This window comes from Oncorhynchus mykiss, chromosome 5 (assembly GCF_057628025.1).
Source record: "Oncorhynchus mykiss isolate SJ-2025 chromosome 5, ASM5762802v1, whole genome shotgun sequence".
Classification (NCBI taxonomy): Eukaryota; Metazoa; Chordata; class Actinopteri; order Salmoniformes; family Salmonidae; genus Oncorhynchus; species Oncorhynchus mykiss.
In genome coordinates, this window is record NC_143026.1 from 30,103,510 (window position 1) to 30,130,570 (window position 27,061).

The 27,061-nt window shown below is 40.1% G+C and overlaps 1 protein-coding gene across 4 annotated transcripts; it reads left to right on the top strand.

The window, feature by feature from the left end:
- The first annotated feature begins 1,542 nt into the window (after window positions 1–1,542).
- LOC110523583 (T-box transcription factor TBX3) lies at window positions 1,543–12,775 on the top strand. Of its 4 annotated transcripts, none has more exons than XM_036977237.2 (7): window positions 1,543–4,196; window positions 5,103–5,370; window positions 5,805–5,969; window positions 7,253–7,329; window positions 7,963–8,120; window positions 9,085–9,728; window positions 10,898–12,775. In XM_036977237.2, the coding sequence occupies exons 1-7, from the start codon at window positions 3,805–3,807 to the stop codon at window positions 11,321–11,323; spliced, it is 2,130 nt and encodes a 709-aa protein (XP_036833132.2). In that variant the 5' UTR covers window positions 1,543–3,804; the 3' UTR covers window positions 11,324–12,775. The 4 variants fall into 4 exon arrangements, with proteins under 4 accessions (XP_036833132.2, XP_036833134.2, XP_036833133.2 ...); XM_036977239.2 differs by having other exon boundaries at window positions 2,413–4,196; window positions 5,823–5,969; XM_036977238.2 differs by having other exon boundaries at window positions 2,641–4,196; window positions 5,103–5,385; window positions 5,823–5,969.
- Window positions 12,776–27,061: the final 14,286 nt, after the last annotated feature.

Here is a 27,061-nt window from a genome sequence, read left to right on the forward strand (position 1 = left end):
TCCAATGAATCATTGTATTTCTATTAAAAATGTTGTATCAAGTCTGCCCAAATATGCCTAATTGGTTTATTGATACATTTTCAAGTTCATAACTGTGCACTCTCCTCAAACAACAACATGGTATTATTTCACTGTAATAGCTACTGTAAATTGGACAGTGTAATTAGATTAACAAGAATGTAAGCTTTCTGTAAATATCAGATATGTCTATGTCCTGGGAAATGTTCTTGTTACTTACAACCTCATGCTAATCACATTAGCCTACGTTAGCTCAACCATCCCGCAGGGGGGACTCTGATCCTGTAGAGGATATAGAAGAATAAGCATGTAATCGGCACAGGCCTGACCTCACAAACACAAAGAGGACTATAGACCTACTGTATGTGCCCTTTTAATAAGTGAACAGCATGTTCAGGCTAAGATGACTGGAGGGAAGAGTTTGCCATAGCTTAGTAACCATAGGCCTATAGTTTGATCAATGCTGAATTTGTATTTAGGCCTATTGTGTCAGCAGTTATCTCATTAGTTAGTCCAGCAAATATCAATAAATATTGACACCTTACAATACACAATATATGCTGCCCTCCCCTAATTAGTCATAGAGACACAAAGGATAGCTTGGGGACAGTTTCCCTGCTCTGACATAGCGGCTGACAAAAGAGAGCACACAGGGTGTCACTCCATTGACAATAACTAAGCTACACTCACATATAAAGTCTGGAGAACTGGACAGTGAAACTGCAAACTGGTTGTCCCTAATGATTGCATTCAAATGTTAAAGATTAACTTCATAAATACAACACAAGGAAACTATTTACAAACTTAAAATGAGGATAACCCTACACTGTTGCAGAAATCTGTCATGTATACAGTCATTTTAGGTATCATCAACAGTCAAACATTCTGAAACGTTTTACTGCAGCATACTGTAGATGATGGTGAATTGTGGGAATATTGCTGGATTTCAAATGGTACTGTAATTCAACCCCACAGAAGACAGTACCGTACCCTATCTTTAGAGCGCCAAACACCTATTGACCACTAGTGGGTGCATGGTATTGTTGTTTCTGGCTCATTAACATCTTTTGTGGCACACCTTGTAAGAGGCTATATTTGTTGCACCAATTTATCTCTTCTGTGGTTATAGTGCACCATCAACTAAAATGTATAGGGGACAGGATGTGGCAGCAAATCTTTAAATGGTTTAACATTTTGCCATGTCCTTTTGGTCTGTTTTGCCCTGTAGTTGTCGTCAGTTTGGAAGCCTTTTGTTTAGGCCTCTAAGAAGTGCAAGTGATATAAAACACCAAATATGAATTAATGTGCTGTAATGTGTAAACACTTTACCTAGCAGCCAACCTGCTTGCACCAATCCCTTTCCATACCCAATTCTGATTACAGTAGCATTTACTTTTTTTTACAGTATAATACAGTCAATTTTATGGTATTGTACTGTGTGTCATTACACAGTGGTTGCTTTGATACTGTATGTATTATACAGCGGGTGTACTGTAATGTAAAATACATAACTGTACTTGCCACTGAGCTGCCTGTAAATTACTGTCAAATTCATGGCAGTCCCTTTACATTGTAGGGACAACAACTCTCCTGTCACCAGGAGCTGGTAAGACTACTGGGTATTCAGACACGCAATACACTATGCCTCATGCAACTAACTACCCATGCACTCATACCATCAAATAGTCTACTCAAAGGACCATGTCACCAGCATCTGTCTTATATTGCTCAGTCAAATTGACAGTATAAATAGGTGCGTTTCCCCACTAACAATCGTTTGGTTAAAGGATAAAGAACTTTCGTGAAATAATGGATAGTACTAGTTCAAAATCTAGCTCAGAAGATTGGCAAGTCCCTATAGTTCAACCTTGTAGGACTACGATTGGATGGGATGTTATTTGGTCAATATGGCTGACCACTGCCACTCCCTCTGTAGTTTACTTGTAAATGAATACTTAAATATTTGGCTGGTGCAGCTGTCTAGACTTTCGCTTAATGTGCTTAATGTCCCTTGAATGACCAGATAAAACCAACCTATAAATGATCCAATATCACCAACATATTATCACCACCAACAACGTTTTTAGTGGGTTTTGTTTTCGAAATATCGTTATATCAGTGTGTGTGTGTGTGTGTGTGTGTGTGTGTGTGTTCGAGAGAGTTTTATTCACGCTTTATTCATGTTAACCTGCCTTAAAGTGTGTAAAGCAATATTATCCACAGACAAAACCACACACTACCGGCGCCATGCATTCAGCACACGGAATGTCCCTGTCATCTCTTCACATTCAAGGTAAAATGAATACTGCAATTTCGGAGAGTTAATGTCGAGTGATGCTTAATGATGACAAAATTGGCTATCAAACGCATCACTGTAGGCCAATGTGACAGATTGAATCAACAAGACATATTATATGCAATGAAGTGTCAGCAAACATGAACATGATCGTTTATGTAACGTATTGTCATATTATTAACATGCTAACTGGACATCGGGTCATCGCGCGACAACCGGTCAAAATTCACTATAATATTTCACGAATATGGTGCTGATAATGGTAGCTTGTCGTGTTGCTCAAGCATTCCTCTCCGGTGTTGTAGATCGCTACAACAAAGAACAACGGACAACGGACGATTTCTGTTCATCAAATCAATTCCAAATGATCAAATCAGTGACGATAAATGATGTATATTCATTCACTCCATATAGCCTAAATTAAGCGTCCACGACTTCGCACAAACATTTTGTCAGTCAATATTTTGATGACGGGGCCAACCCTGCCGCTCTGACTGCACACGAGACAGTAAGTACTATCTTACGGACAAAGCAACTGAGACTGGCTACTTTTCATTTGCAGGGTCCCACAGACCGAGTGATCGCACTAGTTCTAATGATGTTGACATATTCACACAATATTGACTGAGGCAGTGGTTTTTCACAGCAGCATTTGAGTTTCCAAACACCTTTTTATAAGTCTGAAGTCTGTCCCCTCCACCCGACCTGTTAAAACCACGCCTACGAAGCCACACAATTGGTCCAAAAGCGTGAAAGAGCCAATCAACAGAGCCCAGCTTCTCGTAACATGCAACACATCCATACAGTTTGAAGCCTATGGGGCACAGAAGCGCTAGGAATATCTTGGTGCTGGGACCTTACCACCTCTCTGCCGTCAAACGACTCCTTTCTCTGCATAAGTCTTTACTGAAATGTGTGTGTGCGTGAAAGAGAGACGAAGAAATAGTGTGCGTGCGTGTGAGGGTGCATGTCTGGAACAAGTAAAGACAGAGGAATTATTCCGCGCTATCGAAATATTTCAACACATCGCTTTTACAGGAGGACTGACGCCAATGAAAGCGAATTCATTTGAAGAGGAATGCCGATGTTGTAGCCTAGACAACAGCAAGAAAATAAGGCAGCAGTCAATTAAAGCGTAGTTACTCACCCGTGTTGGTTTAATTCGAAAATTGTTCGCAAGACAACGCATAGCAAAGTGCTCAACGCCCGTCAATCTCGGAAGATAATCTTTATCTCAACACAATTGAAGACTAATGGAGTGCATTTGTTCATTTCTCATTGCAGACACTTTGTTGGAACTCATAGAACGACAGTAAAGATAATTCATACCATCCAGCCGAACACAAGTGGATGCTTATTTCTGCAGTGGTGACAGTGGACTTCTCAAGACTTCTCAATTTGAGACAGTTTTGCTCGTCAAGAAATCTGCATAGACTGACTATAGTATTCAACTAAATAAATCCATATATTTGGTACCTGCCTGGACTTGGATGAGCTTCCTGATGAGAGATCCAGTCATACAAGGAACGAGTATGGCATACCATCCGTTTTTACCTCACCGGGGTCCGGAATTTGCCATGAGTGCAATGTTGGGTCACCATCCTCCATTTTTCCCGGCCCTGGCGCTACCTCACAACGGCTCCCTCTCTCTCCCGGGCGCCCTGGGGAAGCCTATCATGGACCAGCTGATGGGCGCCGCCGAGTCCGGCCTCCACTTCTCCTCGCTGGGGCACCAGGCAGCCGCAGCCCATCTGAGGCCTCTGAAGACTCTGGAGCCTGAAGAAGAGGTCGAAGACGATCCGAAAGTTCACCTGGAAGCGAAGGAACTTTGGGAAACGTTCCACAAGCGAGGCACTGAAATGGTTATCACGAAATCCGGAAGGTGAGCTCAACTTTGATGTGTTCGAATAAGACATATTTGTGTTCTGCAGTCGAAATACATCAGTATGCATCTTGTTATTATGAAGATCATTCTGATCAACAATACTATGGCATGCCTCTCGAGTGAATTGATTTAATGATGGGTGCTTGGAACTGGACCTCCGCGAATGGTGGCCAACGTTTTGATTTCAAACTAGGGTGGTTATAGGCTACGTGTAGGCTACTGAATAGAATAGCCTAACTTTGTCCTATCGACAGAATCTGTATGGCCACATTGCATGGTCATGTAATCTCAACACGAGATAAAATAAAACCCAACCCAAACTATAAAAATATACAACACATAAGGCTGTTACATTTTAACTTCTTATGACACAATACAACTGTGAGCATTTCTAAAATGTACTCTACAAAACATTTTGTCCACGTTTGTAAATCTAAAATCAGCCCACAATACTAGGCTATGAAACGGAAACATGTATGTCTATATGCCTATTATACCAAAGTGTAATAACAAAATGTTATTATCACAACAAACAAATAGTAGGCCGTACAAATACATTTACACAATGCATGCTGTACATATTATGCGATTTAAAAAAAATATTTCTAGGTGGCAGATATTTGTGGGTGTTTTATGTTCTCGCACAGCCTCTGTTAGATTAATAATTTCTTCATGCACTAAATCGTATGGCTGACGCATATACGTAAAGGCATACAAGTAAATGTAAAATGTGTCATATTTGAGTATTCGCAGTGTTACATTTTCATTATCATAACCAGTATAATAGCAATGTAAAGATAGCTGCTCCATATGTATGTATGAACATAGGATAACAATATTCAGTCACAGTGTAAGGGAGGCCAGTCCACTGTTTTTAAGTGATTTTCTCATTCAATTTTACAGGCGAATGTTCCCTCCGTTTAAAGTGAGATGCACAGGCTTGGACAAGAAAGCAAAGTACATTCTGTTGATGGATATTGTTGCAGCCGATGACTGCAGGTATAAATTTCACAACTCGCGTTGGATGGTGGCAGGGAAGGCCGACCCCGAAATGCCAAAGAGGATGTACATTCACCCGGACAGTCCGGCTACTGGCGAGCAGTGGATGTCAAAAGTCGTCAATTTTCACAAACTCAAGCTAACGAATAACATCTCCGACAAGCATGGATTTGTAAGTTCATCTAATGTATGTTTTTTTCTTATTTGCATGCTTCTCGACATTTTTAGCATGTATTATTGTTATCATGATTGTTATTAGTATTATCAGAGGTATTATTATTAGTAGCCTAATATTAATAAGCCCGTTAACGTTGCCTCTCTGTGGTCATATGGAGTCGAGGGCTGAAAAGGCTTCACCAAAATATTCAGGCCTAATTTCAATTGAATAGGTTTGTGTCCATCATGAATGAGGTTTTAATATTTTCACTGCAACATGTTTCTCCAACTTTTTCCCCAACTGCTTCGGCCTATATAAATGAGAACTTTCCAATACAGTCCATTGCATCAATTAGGCTAGGCCTGAACTACGATTGAGTAAGCTACAAAAATGGCTAATCTTCATCAAAAGTTAGAAATCCGTGTGTGCTTATCTTTTTTTAAATCCAGAATTCTTTCCTGTTCCAGACCATCCTGAATTCCATGCATAAATATCAGCCCAGATTTCACATCGTGAGAGCCAACGACATTCTCAAACTGCCCTATAGCACGTTCAGGACTTACGTTTTCCCAGAAACGGATTTCATTGCTGTAACTGCCTATCAAAATGACAAGGTAGGCAGAAACACACTTTATTCGTTTATTTTCATGAAATTGTTGGATATTTATTTTTCATCCATTTTTAGTCAAACAGTTTATATAGCCAATGCTAGCACTGCGCTATTTGCCATCATAAAATATGAAAGATTTGTTTAATCTTGTTTGAGTGTTGGGCTTACAAGCTATCGTGTTAGATAAATGTAAACCTCATCTCATGCCGTGTTTCCTACTAAAGCAATTGGGTCAGAATTCTCAGGAATGTATGTAATACATAATACTTCATTATATTTAATCACATGGAAAGGATTTGGCAACGACCCAGACTGTGTGTGTGTGTGTGTGTGTGTGTGCGTGTGCGTGTGTGTGCGTGTGCGTGTGCGTGTGTGTGTGTGTGTGTGTGTGTGTGTGTGTGTGTGTGTGTTTGCGAGACATTCAGAGAATGGGGGAGGTAGAGTGTGAGAAAGAGAAAGAGAGGGGAACAGAATGTGCAGTTACTCAGAGAAAAGAGCATTTTGATTTTAACAGGCTGCGCTGGTGGTAACATTTAATTCCACATGTGATACACCGCTAATCAAAATCATCTCTTATGTTGGCTCTTTGATATAAGGGAGAAATGTTAGCTAAATGTTACCTCTGGGCACTTGGGTCAAGCAAAAATGCAGTTAATGTTTGGCAGCCACATGAGTTGAGGAATATTGTCAATCGTGCCAAAATGTGCACTTGGGAGGGGTGGAAAGCGAGAGGAAGTGAGTGGGGGGAAATAATGTGCTCTGCGAGGTTGACATTCAGTATGCATTGCACGTGTGTGTGTGTGTGTGTGTGTGTGTGTGTGTGTGTGTGTGTGTGTGTGTGTGTGTGTGTGTGTGTGTGTGTGTGTGTGTGTGTGTGTGTGTGTGTGGAAAATAAAATGGTCTCTAGTAGCATCAACAAATTTCCAACCATTCAGATGGTGGCTCAAATATGCAATTTCAAAAAAAAAAAATGATTGCACTGAGATGCAGCAACAATTAAGGTTAACTGTTGAACTTTAAGAATAGAAATCGAGGATAAATGTCACTAAATTTACCCACTTCTACAAACATTTATTATCAATTTAATTAGGCAAGTCAGTTAAGAACAAATGCTTATTTACAATGATGGCCTAGTGGGTTAACTGCCTTGTTCAGGGGCAGAACGACAGATTTGACCTTGTCAGCTAGGGGATTCGATTTCGTAACCTTTCGGTTACTGGCCCAACGCTCTAACCACTAGGCTACCGGCAGCTACCTACAAATATTTATAACTTTGATTTATTTCAGATTACACAATTGAAAATCGACCATAATCCCTTTGCCAAAGGATTCCGTGACACTGGCAATGGAAGACGAGAGAAGAGGTAAGGAGAAGTTTAAACTATTCCCTAACTGCGCAACAAACATTTTACGATTTCTGATGTCAGATTCTATAGAAGCAATGGCTGACAGTAATCTTCGTGAATTCCAAAAAGCGGTACGACTGTCTTTGCAATTGCACAACCCCTTCAACCTAAAAGTATGCTATGTAGTTCACGTTTTATTAATGATTTGGCAGAGGTAATAGACATAGCTTATCATGTTGTATTTACATTGTTATGGTTCTACGAGTGCAGAGGTCTACAGAGCAAAATACAATTTTGAAACTCCTACTTTAGAAATAGTGTGGAGTTATTGATAGTTAGCTCTTCAAAAGCTTTTCTTTACCGTTTTGACAACATAATACAAGAAAATGGTTTGGGTGGTGGGTTATTAGTGGTCTACAGTGGGTTTGAATAGCTTGATTTATTCGAACAGATATATATATTGATTTATAAAATGCATCTGGATAATCTGCACTCAAAATGAATTGCAGGCCTGTGAATTTGCCTATACGCAAAGACTGTACATAGCAAGCCATGTCCTATGCCTTGAATAAATGATCCGTTTTCTTATAGATAGTTTTTTTATTACAAAATAATAGTAGTGATGACCAATAACCTGTCTGTATAATGTAGGAAACAGCTGGCCCTGCAGTCAATTCGCTCATATGAGGAGCAGCAGAAAAAAGAGAACGGAACGTCCGACGACTCCTCCGGCGAGCAGGCTTCATTAAAATGTTTCGACCAGGCCTCGTCTCCCGCAGTGTCTACCGTGGGGCCTCCCAACCTGAAAGGTAATGGAGCCCACAGCCTCTGCTTGGGTTAAGATTCAGAACTAGGCCTACACGTTCCGCATCTCACAGACCCACATAGTATAGACACCTACATTAACCTTTGCTTGTAAAAAAAAAAAAGTGTGCTGTGAAATATTTTCCAATTTGCTACATTTTGGATTTAGTTTGAATTCAGTTGGATGTCTTTGTATATCAGTAGACCTATTGTGTTGAATAATTGCACGACAAATTATATAATTTTGTCCAGCACCAACAATAAAATACAAACTATGTAGCCTAACTTTTATGTAGGCTCATTCTTGTAATTCCCATTCACATGATGGGTCTCTCGTGCTAAGCATTTAGCAATAAAATGAATCATACATCTGCCAGAATGATATACTGGATATAAATATATATATATATTTTTTTTTGTATAAAATAAACTTTCGAGATGTAGGCGTAGTCAGTTATCTGAATGACAAAAATCGTTAGAATTGTGAAAACATGACATCGGTTAAAATGAGGAAAATTTGAAGGACTTGATCATATGCTGAAGGTTCATTTAAAAATAAAAATACATCTGTAGCCTATGGATTTCAATGTATCTCAATACATTATGAACACTAGCCTACGTAGCCTAAAGCATTAGGCCTAGTCCTTTTTACCATGATTAGCGTACAGTAGTATCCTACAGATAATTACATCTCATTGACAGCACAAATTACGATCCTCCAAACGAGCATGGATTCAAATCTTGGCATATTTATTTATATGAGATATAATTTTGACGATACTGATTGTATATCTAGTTGTACATTTTTATTTTCATTTTTTATTAATATTGCATCGAAAGTCATGAAGAAAATTTAATAAAGTTGGCTATATGAGAATTTAGGAGAATAAAACCAAAAACTAAATTAATCCTGATTAACTTTGATCATAATTTCTCATGTATCACTAACTTTTGACTCATTCCTGATAGATTTCTGTGAGAGTGATGAAGACAGCGACGATGAAAGCAATGGAAACCTAAAGGATGGGCCGGACTCCAGTAAGATCTCAACCACTACGGAGGATGGGAAGGATCGTGAGGCAAGCCAGACTAAAGGCCATCAATTTGGTGGCAGTGATTCTAACGGCCGGTCTCGGGAAAGCGCCCGGAGGACTGAGAAAAGCCAAGCGGACTCACGACAGAGCCCCATCACGGTGATCTCCAGCACGACTCGGTCCGGAGAAGACTTCAAGAGTCCAAGCCGGGACCAGCCCAACGCGGACGAGTGCAGGTCTATAAGCAAGGAGAACTATATGCCTTTGACTGTTCAAACTGACAGCAGTCCGCACTTAAGCCAGAGTCACATGCATCATTTTGGATTTCCACCGGGTTTCGCGGGACAGCAGTTTTTCAATCACTTGGGGGGGGCGCATCCCTTTCTTTTGCACCCCAGTCAGTTCAACATGGGAGGCGCGTTCTCGAATATGGCCGCGGGCATGGGCCCCTTACTGGCAGCGGTGTCCTCTGCAGGGGTTAGTACCATGGACACGGCCAGTATGGCGTCACCCTCGCAAAGCCTGACGGGAGCTCATGGACTGCCTTTTCATCTGCAGCAACATGTCTTGGCATCACAGGTAAAACCAGTTTTTATTACCACCAGCAGTACATTAATGCCTGTGTAAAACACATGCTATGTGCTCCTGAGTTTTTCGTTACATTTTGACGCATATACTGGACTGTGTAGCCTATTTCATCTTAGGTGTCCTTGTCACCATTACTTTATGTGGAAATGTCAACATGGTGTAGAAGAACAAATAGTATAATTTCCATTTCGTTTTAATAGCCTAGTTTATTCCTTATAGTGTTCAAAACCACAACAGGGCGAGCATAGCCTATTGTAGACAGTCGTGTTATAGCCTAAATAATAACCGAATATGTTTTATAGGGACTCAAGTTTGATTTAGATTTTAGGAAGGTGTGGATATTATTTGTCTCAATTGTTTACAGCATATGTTGGGATTTAGGCAGAGACCACCTAGGCGTTACAACAAAAGTTTTAGGCTAGTGTTGATTTGAACTCATTAATTAAGTCTGTGTTTTAGAGGAACATGGCGAATGAGATGTGCTTAGTTCTTCACTGGTTCGGGGAGTGAAAACAACTTCTCCTAAATACATAACAGATTTGCTGTTTCCATCTAGTTTCAAAACACATGTGTTGCAGAAATAGTTCCTTTTAAATTGCTATTTTATGAGCAACATCATATATAAAGAATGTTTATTTGGATTCACAATTCATTAACTATTTGCAAAGCTACACAAAACCCGATATCACATAGTGGTGGGTCTAGATATCACTTAACACAAAAAAAAAAATCGAAATATTTTGTCAATTTGATTCTCGGAATGTTTTCATGGTTTTACACGTGGATAGCGTTATATATTCCATATTTAAGGCTAAATTCAAGAAAATGTATTGGTAATGGGTTTACACCCATCTATGTATAAAATCAGTACGCATAGACACAGAAAAGCATCATCATGAAAATCGCTTTATGAGAAAAGTGAAAGGAGGCTTACACAGCCACGTAACATTTCCCGTGAAGCTCACGTGTCTGCTGGATTCATTATTCACACTCAGTCACTACATGACCTCAATTCAATATATAGGCCTACATAGACAGTGTACATTGTGAACAATTTAAATGTAGCATATTTTTCCTGTTTTGCTGTGTTATTATGGTGACTAGCGCCTGTTAAATTTGTGCATAGTTCTATTCATATCATTCCCCTCCTCTCTCCCCAGGGCCTGGCCATGTCTCCATTTGGGGGCCTGTTCCCTTACCCTTACACGTACATGGCAGCAGCCGCGGCAGCCAACTCCGCAGCCTCCTCTGTTCACCGACACCCCTTCCTGAACGCAGTGCGCCCCCGCCTCAGGTACAGCCCTTACTCCATCCCTATGAGCGTTCCGGACAGCAGTCTGCTCACCACAGCCATCCCCTCCATGGCGAGCAGTGCGGCGGAGCTGAAAGGGGACGGCATGGCCACGAGCCCCGTCTCCGCCACCCTGGACTCCACCTCGGAGGTCACCAGCAGGTCATCCGGCTCGGTCTCCCTGTCCCCAAAAACTTGCTCTGGGAAAGATTCCATTAACGAGTTGCAGAGCATTCAGCGTTTAGTCAGCGGACTTGATTCCATACAGGACAGGTCACGAAGCGTGTCCCCATAGATTTTAATGTTGTTGTTTTTGTTGTTGTTGTGATGATCATATAAGGACGACGAGGATGAGTATGACGACACCCTTCTAGCGAATGCGGGTTTAGAAAACTGACCTATTGAACAGTTTAGATTTTGAAATGCACTTTGGTTAAATACACATCTCATATGTATATTTCTCTTTTGTTAAATTAAACAACACTTTTGAATTTTTCCTGTTATTTGAATACCATACAAGTATTGAAACTGAAAGGTTGGCATGGATAATACTCACAGATCTTTGATAAGTTGCTGCTGTGTGATGTCCTTACGTCGAGTTACTGAGGTAACGAAATTTGTTTGATTTAATGTGCACTCTGAATTGGTTATAATTATTTGAATTCACTTCTCTTTATCTTATAAAGACTGCTGTGTTTGATGTATTAACTGCATAACTATTTGAAGCATATCATTATGCTTATCGGGGGTAGGTGACACTTTGCATGCCCTACAAAACGCTACATGTCTCTTTTATGACTGTCAGTTTGTTGTTATGATTTATTTTCACGACCAAATTCAAATGATACGAATAAGGCTAAAGGACTGCTTCAGGCTGATCTTAAAACCAATCTGGAGGAGAGAAAAAAATTGCTCCCTCCCTTTTTTTCTAAGGAATCAATCAATTGGTCTTCGGTTATTGATTTTACGAACGAATGTCTCTGTTTGTCAAATTATAAACGCAGGATTATGCTGCGAAAATCCATATGCTGGCACTTGTTTGAAGTATGCCAAAACAGAACCGAGGTTATAAACTTCATGTGCGAGTGGTTGAGACTGTCCTAATTTCGCATGCCGAATCCAACATAAGTATTCAGCTGGCAAAGGGAATCTGAAATACAATTGAAAAGGTAATATTGATTATAAATGTAAATAGTGATATATACAAATATTTATGTAATTATTTCATATTGATATTGATATTGCGTGTAAATACAACGGAGTAGTTTGATTTTAGGGATCTGTCCTTAATTTATTGTCGATACCTGTGTAAAGATAGTTCGTGGGCTATTACCCTTGTTTTTCCATCTGCATTTTAAATCCCCCTGAATACGGATTTACCTGTACCCCAAATATCCACAGAGCTAGTTGTTTTAGCGGACACACATGTGCCATTGTACCTCTAGCCTACCTGTTGTCTCTGTGTGTTAAGTGCTACTGTTCAGACGAATGACAGCGAGAGCACACATCAACAGCTTTCTGAAAAGAAAAAAAAACATTCGTCTAGGTGTGTGTCAAAATGGACGAATTTTCTGTTTAAAAATGCTTTGCAGCCTGATAGTAAAAATGCTGCATCTTATTGAAATATGAAGGTTCCTTTTGTGTTTCTAAAGTTGTCATTGGGTTATGTTGTATTCGGTTTTTGTCTAGTTTACAACACCAACGATGTGTTCTTGAAAGTGTCAATAAAATAGTAAAATGCAGTCTCGATACGCTTCCATGTGTCCGTTTCTTTAGGACTACATGCTATTATTTAAACCATGATGTAAACTCTGTGGATAAATACAAAGTGATGTAATTGCTCAAACTGAATTTGTGTTGCTCCTTCTCTATCATGCAGTCTGGCATAGCCAGTCTTTCTCTTTCCACACTTTGTTCACTTTAGCATTTAGGGATAGAGGCGTCGAGACCATGATCAAAGAGTTGAGAAACGTTATTAAGATAACCTGAGAGAAGGCACTGGGATACTCTCAACCTCATCTATGATACCTGGAATTCCTTCCTGGACGCAAGACCGCCCCAGAGCGAGTCATTGTGCGCGTGTGTTTTATGGGCCTGCTGAGTAGCCTATTGACTAATTGTTTATTTCGGCCAACGTGAACCCTAAAGAATGTAAAATAACTTGATTGCGCTCTCCATTGCGCCTAGAATCATGAGTTTATTAACTTAATATCTTTATTTGTAAATGGTATGGTTAATAAGTAACGACAGTGGCGCTAGGGAATATGAGTAAACATGACACAGAATCTCAATTGCTCTGTCTATTGCTCACCTGGCGCCTTCGATATCTTACTGGATTTTATTGCACGGAAGGCGGCAGTGCGTCTGCAATAGGCTAATGTTGAACAGGATTCTTACGTTGATATGCAAGACGTAACGCCATCTAGTGAACACTGCACAAACTACACAACCACATGACAAAGTACTGCAGGATGATTATTTTGAACAGGGTCAATGCTATTGGGGATCATTGGGACGTCCAAAATCTAAGTCCTAAACCTAACCGTAACTCTACCCTTAACATAACGTTAACCCTTACCTTACCTTAAACATTTTCAATTTCAACTTCAATGGGGGGTAGAGACGTCCCAAGGATATTGGATAGCACTGACCTTTTGTATACTGTGGACTCTGACCTGATGAAGCCAACCAGATATGGAACATTGGAATGGAGAATAGTTATGGCAACTTTTTTGACACCTGAGATTAACCAGACCATTGCTAGATGTGTGGTTTTCTGGAAATGGAGAGAGAATGGGCACAACCAAAACAAATACAACCCAACAGGCCTATAAGAATGGAGAATTGGCATATTAATGTAATTACAGTGTGTTTATAGTAATCATATATAATGTAAAATATGTCACACTTAACGCTTTGCTGATGCCTTTGACCGTAGAAAATTAGAGGAGAGGAAGAATGTCGGCCTACTGCGCTTTTTACGCATGCGTCATGCTTAATTTGTCATTCATTTAGAAGCCTCCAAACACCTAATTCATGTTACGCCTACCTCGCTTCGTTTCATTGTCCAATATTGGTCATAAACTGAATCGATTGCCGTGTTAGGTTCTACATTTGGATTTTGAATCGGACAAAGGTGAAAGCCTAGGAGGTGCATTTCACAAAATGATATAGGCAACTGCAGTATCCACCCCGACTTAATAACCCTATTTTTCTCATTCCCTCTCACTTCTCTCTCTCTCTCTCTCTCTCTCTCTCCCTCCCTCTCTCTCTCTCTCTCCCTCTCTCTCTCTCTCTCTCTCTCTCTCTCTCCCTCTCTCTCTCTTTCTCTCTCTCTCTCTCTCTCTCTCTCAAACACAAACACACAGAGAGAGAAATAGGTGTTTATATTTTCAGTATTAGGCGCATGCAGTGCAAATAGTAGCTTAATCTTCCACAGCAAAGTAGAAGTGTGCCAAACATCTATTCATGTGGATCCATTGTATTTATTCGAGGCAATTGACCTGGGATATCATTTTCAATTCTCTGCGAATGGGGTCAGACCTTGGGAGAGTATCCTTTATAATAACAGCTCCATTACTCAAGCACCTGACAGCTTGGGCGAAGTTCTCCCGTGTCCTTGTTAACACCATTTCCATCACAGCGTGCATGCGACTTTGCTCCAATAAGCACCTGCTCGACGCGCTGAGCACGCGGTACTGGTTGCTCATACCATAGCGCGTTTTAGGACAATGTCATTACAGTTGATTCATGCATAGTACCCATATACTGTGTATGTTGTGCTTTGTCAGTATGTCTTATGTTGTCTATATTTCAGGACAATAACTTTTCAGGACAATAACAGGACAATACTTTTCTATAGCTAGGTCTATGTGATACTGGTCAACGGGATTGAGATGTCCAGTGCCCCAGAGACCTACAAAGGCCCACAGTCTGATATTGGTTTCAGTCAGTGTAAACTAGGCTATAGTGCTGAGATTAGAGTTTGAGTGTATTAAAACGCATGCCACAGTTTTATGCCGCCACTCAGTGGCTATGAAATAAGACTTTGGTATTACATCAAGTCAATGATTTACAAGTCAATTACGTGTATTTATTCAAAAATTATCTATTCTCAATTAAAAAGTAATTAAAATTGAGTGAAAAAATACAAATTACGTTAAATGATTTATCGATTAACGTATAGGCCTACATGTATTGATAGAAATTGCTATACTAATTTCATGACAGAATCACACATTTTGCATGGTGTCTGTCTCCCTCATCAGGTAGAACTGGGATTTACCATAATACTATGGCTCTATTTTGATCATGATTTAAGCATGTAGCACTGGATTGGCCTTAGTAAACCACATACAACACTAACGAGTCATGGTCATCTTGTGTTCATGAGTAATAACAGCTGGTATCACTGTCCCTAATGCATATCATTAAAGTTATGCGGCCTAACATTCATAGTTAAACCTACACAACTGCTATAAAACGCCCTGCAACATTAAACAATAAGAATCACACATTTTGTACTCAAAGATTACATTTAAGAACTGATTTTTACACTGCGATATATATTTTGAATGATACTTTTGTGTGTCTTTTTTTTTGTGTTTGTACGAATGAAAACGCTATATTTTGCAATCTCAAGGAAGTTTATTTAAAGTTATGAATTTTTCTCTGTACATTAAGTAAACCCAGTACAAACCACATGTGCACATATTGTTTCCAATGATTCCTTTAATGTTTACTGGTTGCCTGCCGTAAACATTAACCATCTTTATGGCATTGCTGATAGATGATTCACACTTGTGCACAGAGAAAAAACAAGGGTGAATAGTGATAAACAATGTTCCCTTAATTTTTTTTCAGCACTAAGTAAATGTCAGGTCTGCTGAGCTCAAACTTGAACGTTGTGAAAATTATGTATAATGTAGGCCTACCAGAGTGGCCTACCATCAAAATCAATGGAGAAAATGCCTCCCATAACATTTAACATGGAAGTAGCTGTTCTATCATTCAGCCTACAGTAGCAGCCAATGTGGTGTTCAATGCAAGCCTACATTCCATGAGACTTTGGGGGGGGGGGGACATGCAGGGCTTGACATTAACCTGTTTATCCACTTGTCCTTCAGACAAGGAGGTGACTGAAAATGTTGTTGTGTTGTTGGATGCAAGAAACCACTTTACAAAATAAAATGTTTTTTATTCACATACCATTATTACAGATAATCAGACAAATTATGCTACCCTCTGACTATTGGCTAGCTTATTCAAACCTGTCTCAAAATACAACAACTGCCCCTTTAAGACAAAAAAAAAAGCTCTTTACCTAACTGGCTTTTCGTAGATGTCTAGAAATGTATACATTTTGTGCTCTTGTAGGAAGCAATCCCTCCCTTATTGCTGACTACAAATGATTTATAACTGGGCTAATAACTCACTAACTAGCAAAGGATATAAATAAAATGTGCACATAGGGCTGCATGCAGCTCTCGCTTTGATCTCAAAACAACAGCATCTACTCATGACCACTCATGCTGTAAACACAGTCCAGATCAAAGTAAATGGCAAAGATCCATATATGGCAATGGTCTATTTAAGCAATATGGCACGAGGGGGTGTGGTATATTGCCAATATACCACGACTAAGGGCTGTACACACGACCCAACATGGATTGCCTGGATACAGCCCTTAGCCGTGGTATAGCCATGTACCACAAACTCCCGGAGGTGCCTTATTACTATTATAAACTGGTTACCAATGTAATTAGAGCAGTAAAAATAAATGTTTTGTCATACCCGTGGTACACGGTCTGATATACCACAGCTGTCAGACAATCAGCATTCAGGGCTCAAACCACCCAGTTTATAATTGCATATACCAGTCTGTGTAGAGTACAGTCTGAGTAGGCTGTGTGAATGGAATAGAATCCTACTCTGATGCGTTCTGCCTACAACAAAATCTCTTGCATAGTTTGTTTTGTTTCAGTATATTGCATTGAAAGTGACATATATTGCATTGATTTGACCACAGTAGAGGGAAATGTTGATAGTGATAACAGGGAAAACTCTAGAACAGTGGTCACCAACCTTTTTTGAATCAAGATCACTTTGAATCAAAATGCAGATTTATTTTTAACATGACTTAAAAAACATAAGCCTATGCAACATTAACCAATTAAATGAGGTTTGTGCAGTAAGCTATAGGCCCAATACATTATCAACTCATATCGGCTTTGCTTGAATTGCCCTGCCAATGCACTGTTGTTCGGGCCACTTAAAAAATATGTATTTCAAAATTTGAGGTAGGCTATATGATCACCCCGGTAATAGATCAGTTGTTGTATTACTTGTGAAGCACAGCTGAGTGAGCATACATTTAAATCATTTGCTTTTTATGTTTATTTTATTGGGCGGATGGTGCCTGCATCTGATGGTCAGTCTCGGCAGAGAGAGAGAGCAGCAGACTGAGGGTCCGCCTCTCACCATCCCATTGGTCTCCCTCTCCTCCACTGACACCTTCCAGATGATGGAAAAACTCGAGTCGCACCGCATTAATGCACAAATTCATGTTGTTACTCCTATGAACAGAGAACGTGAAATATTACTTGATATTAAAAAAGACCAAAGCCGATATTAATAACAACAACGCAAGGCTATATATACATTTTCCTACTCAATAATTCCTGCTGCAGTGCCTGTTGTAGCAATGAGTGGAAATAGACAGTGTTGAGTAAGAACTTAAACATTAACTCACTCATAAAAACAGTATATATTTTCTGTATTCGTTGACAGTCTCTACCTTGTCATTGTTTTAAACGTTCTGAAATCTCACAGTATCAACTTTGTTGTAGCTATCTTTTATGCCGTGCTACATTACTGCAGACACCGCCATCTGAGCCATCCATTCTGCCAGCAGTAGATATTTTGTGCAGTTGATTTGCTCTCTGGGCCCGCCCGGGTAGGCAGAAGTTTGTACCTTCAGACACATAAAATGGTTCAAAATGGCAACAGTTCGCCTATCCGACGCACAGGGCAGCTGGATTGGGTCCACATACAGCCAACAGCCGGAGACGAATAACAAGAAATTAGGAACAGAAGGCATTATCGTTGGGTTTTTTACATAAATGTTTGGCGATCGACTAGTAATGCCTTGTAGATCGAACAGTTGAGCGCGATCGACAGGTTGGTGACTACTGCTCTAGAAAGTTGAGTGAAGTTCAATCTCGTGCTTCTCTCTGTGAGTTTATAGTTCTGCTCGGCAGTCCCGGGGGAGCAGCGTGGCAGTCTCGGGGCTACTGCACGCGCCCAGTTTAGAGACAACCTTGGTGAAAAGTGGTAATGTAATATGGTGTTCTAGATGTACAGAACACTGTTATGCAACTGATAGTACTCCTTGCCTTAGGGAAAAAAACAGTGCTTTTGGGCGAAGTAAAAGAACATCAGAGAGAACGTGACGTCAAAGCTCAAGAGTTTAAAGGAACAGACCTAGCGATATGTAAATCAAACCTATGGATGGCAGTGTCACTGGATAATTAGGCCTGGTACCCCATGACGGACCTGGTGGAGAAGATTTGGACACGTTACACGATTTCCTTTCCTGTGCATAACATTAGTTTCTGAATGTAAGGTCCTAATTACATTCACAGTAGAACATATGAAGCGCCATTGTTCCTCATGACATCCAATAAGAGAATGTAGTCAGCAGCACGCCCATGATCCTTAAGACCTACCATAATAAGCTGACGGCATGGCCGTTGGCACACCAGGCAGGAACAAGTCGCATCCATCTTTAAATCATACCTGACATAAATCAATCAATGGAAACAGTAAAAAAAAGAATTGTCACGTTGTCAAAAAACAATTTTAAAAGATCTCAGCAGTAGTGGCTCAGGCTAGAGTCAATCATAGGTAATTTTTACCATATAGACAGTTGTTCTATCTGTATATTGTTTTACATTGTGAATGACTTGTTTAAACCGGCACAGTTCAACTCAATTTCACGCCTGCTTGATTCGCCAGAGTAATAAAAAGCATATTGTGTTATGCTGATTATACTTATTTTCACTAACAAGTACAGAATGGCAAATGTATTTGTTAGTGTGGGTAAGCGGTTTATTGTTTTGGACTTTCTTTCCCTCATAAATACAACCAGAGAAGATAGCTGAGTTGTTATGGTTAAGTTGACATCTTGAATTCATAGTAATGTGATGTATAATGAGCAGAGAAAAAAATACAAATTGGCACCTATAATTAGTGACTCATCTTAATTTTCCTCAATCTTACTGATGAGTGACTGCAATCTTTTCCGTTGTGCTGGCCACTTCATTATTGCCAGGCAATTAATAGAGATGTAGCATTAGCAGACAACTCGAGGGATGGAGTTGATTTAGTATCTAGTCTGGAACAATATTTTGAATGACAATTAAATGTTGAAAGCAACAGGCTTTATCCAGGTGCAACTATGATAAATTGTCATAATTAAAGTTGGAAACAAATGTGGTTATGGACAGTGTAAGGGAGAGGCCTTACACCAGGTCAGTGGTGCTTGGAAGTAAGCATGATAGATCACAATAAGTTATTGGCTAGAATATGATGCCACCATTGAAAAGCAAAGATGCCTGCACTTGGTATTACTGTATCGGACAGTAGGGGGTAGCATTTGCCTTGCTTGTTCACAGTAAATATGATGTGGCCTATAGGTCACGTGTTCTACATTTTGAGCTGCAAACCAATGTCGCTAAACCTTTTGTCCTTTGGTCAATATCCCACTTCAAGAGAGACTTTAATTCAATAAATTAAATCCTAGAGTCCAACCACTATTGTTATTGTATCCATGCTTCAAATATACTACAGAAACACCTCATCTAATTACACAACGTAGCCGGATGAGATTCCTTAAATGAAAAAAATGTAAGCCCATTTATATATACGATGAAACAAAAACATTAGGTAGTAAAATAGTATAGATTTAAAGTAATTGTGATCAGAAACGCTTGTGACTCATTAGTAATACCACTCTAAACCACATGGTGGAGACATCAGTTCACATTTTGAATTCAGGGTCCCAAAAATGTAGTCAAACACTTTACTATATTAACTCAGTCTCTGTGTTTTAAAACAAACATCTGGAAAATATGTATACACAGGTTCATAGACAATCCACGCGATATGGAGACAGAGACTGAGTTAATATTGTAAATGTTTGATTACATTTTTGGGGACCCTGATTTCAAAATGTGAACGGATGTCTCCACCATGTGGTTAAAGGTGGGATTACTAATGAGTCACAAACGATTCAGATCACAATTACTTTAATTTCATACTCTTTTACTACTTCAGGTTTTTGTACATATTTTCCAGATATCTGTTTAAAAACACAAAGTCATGTTACGTAAATATGCATCAAAACGTTTTTGGAATTTAATCCACTGTTTCTCAAGTCAATGATGGGGAACCCTCATTTTTGTTCTAACCCACTACTAACACTAACTCAATAAACCAAGGGTCTGGTGATTGGTTGAGTAGTCTAATCAGGTGTGTCAGTGCTGGGTTACAATAAAGATGTGTACACCATGAGGGTCCCCCAGGAATTCATTCAGAAAAACGTATCTAATCTACCCATCCACATATGGCTTTTTTTATATATATTTATTTATATATTTAGATATATTTAGTCAGTTAAGAACAAATTCTTATTTACAATGATTTACAAAAGGTCTCCAGCGGGGAAGGGGACCTGGGATTAAAATAAATAAATACAATATAAATATAGGACAAAACACACATCACAACAAGAGAGACACAACCCTACATAAAGAGAGACCTAAGACAACAACATAGCAAGGCAGCAACACATGACAACACAGCATGTTAGCAACACAACATGACAACAACATGGTAGCAACACAACCTGGTAGCAGCACAAAACGGTACAAACATTATTGAGCACCAACAACAGCACAAAGGTCAAGAAGGTAGAGACAACAATACATTACACAAAGCAGCCACAACTGTCAGTAAGAGTGTCCATGATTGAGTCTTTGAATGAAGAGATTGAGATAAAACTGTCCCGTTTAAGTGTTTGTTGCAGTTCGTTCCAGCCGCTAGCTGCAGCGAACTGAAAAGAGGAGCGACCCAGGGATGTGTGTGCTCTGGGGACCTTTAACAGAATGTGACTGGCAGAACGAGTGTTGTATGTGGAGGATGAGGGCTGCAGTAGATATCTCAGATAGGGGGAGTGAGGCTTAAGAAGGTTTTATAAATAAGCATCAACCAGTGGGTCTTGTGACGGGTATACAGAGATGACCAGTTTATAGAGGAGTATAGAGTGCAGTGATGTGTCCTATAAGAATTACTAAGCATGTTTAATCTTGTTAAGCCTTTGATGTCACCTTTATAATTTTTAGAACATTTATTTTACTCAACACTTTTTTACAAACAGGAAGTTTGGGGTAGCCTACACATCATTTCGTCATTGCAACATCAAGATTTGGAAATGAGTGAAATTCCAGACTACACTCATGTAATTGCATCATTGCAAGCAACATGTATGTGCATTGCATGATGCAGGCCTACAGTAAATGTACATTTCACAATCAACCAGTTAAATGTAACTAAATGTAAAAATATATATATATATGTTTTTTAAATCATCTACATAATCACCTAAATGAATTATTTATCATGAGAGGTCCATAAACAATAACTAGTAATGCTGCATACTCAAAGAAAGGTTAAAATCTCAACATTCTGGTAAAAAAAATAGTTGTAAATTGCTGAGGTGTAGTCACTTTGGAGGACACAAGCTCAAGTACACAGTACAAATATGATACAAGATATAAAAATATGTAATATTTTATATTTCCTATTCAACAAAGCTGTATGAATAAGGCTTGAAATGACTTGTATGTTTTCTAAATATAGCATAATCAAATTATAAAATGACTAACTAATATTTCATCTTCCTAATAACTGTAAAATTCGTATTTGTGTTTTTAGTGTTAGAGAAAATTTGCCCCCATCATTGTGAAAATATAGTATCACAGAGCTCAAGTTTCCTGAACTCCTTAGGAACTCACCTTCAGTCTCATATTAATCTTGTCCGTTTATGGCTAACAGAAAGTGTTTTTGTTTCACATCAATTAATGATTTCAGATGAAGGGCTATAAATCGACCTCTGAATGTGCTACCATGATGAAACCACTCTCTCCTGCTGCGCTACTATGTAATGATTGAAGCATATGTCTGTGGCTGTGATGTAGGGTTCAGCCAGGAGTTGATGAACAGTTGGAAGAGCCAATTAAATGGTGGGAGGGACATCCCAGTTTCAAGTGGTTTCAGATTTCACATCCTACATCACACAGGCTCGGAAACATACTACTGTGTCGGTGGGAACCAGGGCTAATGCGCAATGCAAGCAATTTCCATCTACGGAATCCACAGATCGATTTATAAGCAAAAATGTCAGTCGGCACATGTAAATGAGCTGCTGGGAATGATAAAAGGCAAATCTCTATCTCCTGAGAGGCCTAATAGACTCCAGCACCAGCAGCACTTCATACACAACCACTGTTTGCAGATTAGAGGGAGTCATACCACACACACACACACACACACACACACACCATGAAAGTAATGTGAAGTGTGTAGCATGACAACAGCTTTGGCCTTTCACCTACCACTTTCAATCAATGACAGATTCCCTGGACTTCCTTCTGTTGAAGGAGCAATGAGCATATACTGTTGTGAAAAATATAATTCGCACGCTTAGTGTATTTCAATTGTCTGAAATGCTTTGAAGGATGCTTATGTTCAACAGAGATCCCTCCAGAGTTAGGGTATGGGTTTACTGCAATAATATACACTGAACTAAAATATAAACACAACATGTAAAGTTTAGGTCCCATGTTTAATGAGTTGAAATAAAAGATCCCAGAACACAACACAACGCCACAGATGTCTTAAGTTGAGGAGGTGTGCAATTGGCATACTGACTGCAGGAATGTCCACCAGAGCTATTGCCAGAGAACTTAATGTTAATTTCTCTACCATAAGCCGCCTCCAACGTAACATTTTAGAGAATTTGGCAGTACATCCAACCAGCTCCACAACCGCAGACCACATGTAACCACACCAGCCCAGGACCTCCACGTCCGACTTCTTCACCTGCAGGGGGTATTTCTGTCTGTAATAAAGCCCTTTTGTGGGGAAAAACTTATTCTGATTGGCTGGGCCTGGCTTCTCCATGGGTTGGCCTTGCTCCCAAGTGGCCCACCCATGGCTGCGCCCCTGCCCAGTCATGTGAAATCCATAGATTAGGGACAAAGAAATGTATTTCAATTGACTGATTTCCTTATATGAACTGTAACTCAGAAAAATCTTTGAAATTGTTGCATGTTGCGTTTATATTTTTGTTCAGTATAGGTGAAACACTACAGTAAAGTACAGGAACAGGAAAGTGTTATTAACCTGACTATTTAAAAAAGTGTGTCTGTGTGTGGCAAACAAGATTTGTTTGCTTATGACCAAATGCACAAGATGGATGTCATGTGCACAAGACTAAAGTCTGCAGGTGTTCACATGGTTTTGCACATGTGTCAGGTGATATAACTGTCAACTTCAGAACTGGGGCTCTAATAAGTCGAGTAAACACATTTTCCTTTCATCTCAAATTTCAACCTACCACACAGACAAGCCATAGAACAATTAGGCTAACATTTCAGTTCGGGCTGGCCTAGTGCAACTTTTTTAGCAAACATTGTTTTGTGCTTGGTTTAAGTGGGTAGCCTAGCCTGCTTTACATATGAACTCATGAATGTTCACTACACCACAGGAGTTTGGTGGCACCTTAACTGGGGAGGACAGGCTCGTGGTAATGGTTCGAGTGGTGTTTCCAGGTGTTTGATGCCATTATGCCATTATATTTGCTCCGTTCCAGCCATTATTATGAGCCGTCCTCCCCTCAGCAGCCTCCAACGCACTACACTTAGAGGCAAAGGTGTTCCTGGATTTCCACGTTTACCTTCTCTTCATTGTTAGGGTTCGGTACAACATTTGGTACAACATATTATGACACCATTCCTGAGAGCTATGACTCTAACATGCTGACCAGACCGGACACTTCGCGTGCGCGAGTGTCGCAAAATAAATGTAGAAATCCATGTTATTCAATTATTGCACCCACACTGCTCGCGCGCGCCAACGTCATATTTCTGACGCAGATCCCGCTGCAAGTCCTGCCTCTCCCATCTCCTCATTGGTTTATAGAAGCAGGTACCCACGTGCCATTTCCTCATTTCCTCATTTCCTCCACTCCACGTGGAGTGATTGAAAGACGAACTGTTTTGCCGGTAGTCCTGGTAATACAATGACAGTTTAGATGCGATCACCATATAAATTAAACGATGAAAAAGCCTGGAAGGAGGAGAGATGGCTAGAAACGATTCGGTTGTCCGTTTTATGTGTGGATTAATTGTCGGAGTAGAGGTCCTTGTGCATTTCAGGTAAAATAACAACTTAATGTTTATATCCCAGGACAAATTAGCTATGAACAGCAAGCCAGCTAAATAGGACAAATTAACGTTAGCTAGCAAGTGCAAGCTAAATTGCCATACATGTTTAATGCTTTTCGATCTGTCCCAAAATTAATGTAATGGGAGGGGGGGCAAAATAAATATATGCACGATAGCGCACGATAGCACACGCGCGCAGCCGGTTTGGGTTCCGTTTAAGAAACACTTATATGCTTTCTGTTTGGTACTCACAAGGACTCCCAGACCCTAAATCCCTGTAAGGACTGCCAATTATGGACCAGACCAGACAGATCAAACCAGAAGTTTCCCATCCCATACCACACCATAAATTTCCCACGCAACTCAATTTACTCAGTCTCCCCTAACTGTGTTCTGTTCTGCTGAAATGGGCAGGCACCATCCGATATAGCTTCCCAAACAACATTCAGGTCAGGGCGACATCCAACCCATATCTCAGTTGTTCCTAGTTTTCAAGTAGGCACCGTATGCACGTGATATTTAACTATTGACTGATTGATAACTGAATACTTCTTGTGATGTATGTAGTGCAATGTCTGCTTTCTCGCTTGATTCTATTGAAGTCGATTTTGGTGCGTCGGTCTTTTCTCTTTTTCACATGCCAATGAAGTGAAGGGCCAATAGAGGGCAGCAGAGGACATGACATGTAAAATAATGTCCCATAATTAAAGGGGAAATTATGTCAGAAGATCAAATCGATTTAAATGATGATAGGGAAACAGGGAATATAAAATATGCTTGCAATTAATACTATTGTAATTACCATCAATATTATTATGATGAATAATAATTAGTTATTTATGTCTGAATCCGCATGTTTGATTTGAGCATATCTGGCCTACAGCTGCAGAGTTCCACTGAGAGCCAGCTGGGGGAAGAGGAGGGCTGTAAATGAGAGGTTGTGGGTAGAGAACGGGATCAGGAAGTTGGAATGTGGGTCCCTGTGTGTTATGTGATTGTTAGCAGAAATGTGTCAGCCCAGCCCCACCACTCCTCGGAGCAGGGCTCCATGCAGCCTGCACAACTCAGAGCCAGGCTAGAGGTGTGGGGGACTCTGCCTCTGAACGCTGCAGTGCCATGCAGCCCCAGATAACTTATCATCCCTGTCTCTAGTGGAACAAGCATAAACCCACAGGGAGGAGGAAGAAGGGGTCTTAGTGGAAGGCTGAGCATAGAGCCATGTGTGGCCATGGAGGGGTCTGCCCATTCTGCGGAGGGTTCGGTGGGTCACCCCCTCTCTTGGAGAGGCCTGGAGCTGGAAGAACCGTGTTGGCAGGAGAAGGAGACTCTGTGATGGGATCTAATCAGGAAGGAGGACACAAGGCACACAGACAAATGAGGCATCAATCAGGACACAACACATCACTTTCTAGTCATTATGCAAGACTGAAAGAGATGGGAGCTACAGTATGTCCATGAAACTTTGGCTCTGACACATTCTTTGAAGGTGCATTTCTAACATACCCTAACACTATTTACTCATTTTACTTTCTTGGAATGTTAGAGGAAAGATGGATGTTTACATTTCAAAAACTTGTTCACAGAAAAAACATTCTCTATAGAATGATGAATGCTGTTATATAGTATATGTTTTGGATTGGACCTAGGTGAACAGAAAGTAGTTTTGCCTAATAAGAATAGAATCACATTTGTGCATATTCATTCAATCACAGAAGGGTCACACAGTCCTGAGGTGAACTAGGTTGATTGAACCCAGGTTGCTTTCTGACATGTCCTGTATCTCTGTCCCAGACTGACTCTTCTGGCCCTATCAATGACAAACTCCATGTCACAGTCACACATGGAAAAGTCTCAGCCTGAAAAAGTCTCAACCTGTTCTTCTTCTTTCTACTATTCTCCCCAGGTCTTGTGACCCAAACCATAGCTGGGTTTTCACCCACAAACCACAGCTGGGTAGGAGCAGCTCTCCTCACCTCCAATTCAGGGGCAGACCTGCAGTTACCCAACAGCGCTTTCACCTGCCTGTCTGTGGGATTCCAGACAGATTCCAGACACTTCCCAGGCCATCCATCACCCATGGGAGCGCCACATGGAGCGGAATATCAGACCACACAATCACCAAACATACTGGATGACCCTGAAGTATAGAACATGCAGAATGTCTCGATGTGTGTCTGTCCATTTTCTCCTCAGGGCGAATAATATGTAGCCAAACCCCTTGCATATTTAATTATGTCTAGGCTTTCCATGTACCTATTATGTGTGCCTCTCTCCACTGGGAAATCAAATGCAAGCCTCAACCTAACATAATATTAGGTATTATTATATATTATAATATTAGGAGATTTTGGGCAACCTGTGATCATTGCATGGGTGCATGGACTTTGTAGTTTTGTCTTTGGAGGGAACTTGCATGATCCTAATTCGTTATTATTAAAGGGGCTACAATTACCAATCCCACAACCAGCGCATTAAAAGTCAGTTGTTAATGCATTATAATTAGCCTTTTAAAGGGAATGAATATA

Coding starts and splice junctions, on each gene's coding strand:
- LOC110523583 (XM_036977236.2), top strand. CDS start 3,805: ATGAGCTTCCTGATGAGAGATCCAGTCATACAAGGAACGAGTATGGCA. Junction 5,386..5,804: donor GATTTGTAAGTTCATCTAAT/GTATGTTTTTTT, acceptor TTTTAAATCCAG/AATTCTTTCCTGTTCCAGAC. Junction 5,970..7,252: donor CTGCCTATCAAAATGACAAG/GTAGGCAGAAAC, acceptor GATTTATTTCAG/ATTACACAATTGAAAATCGA.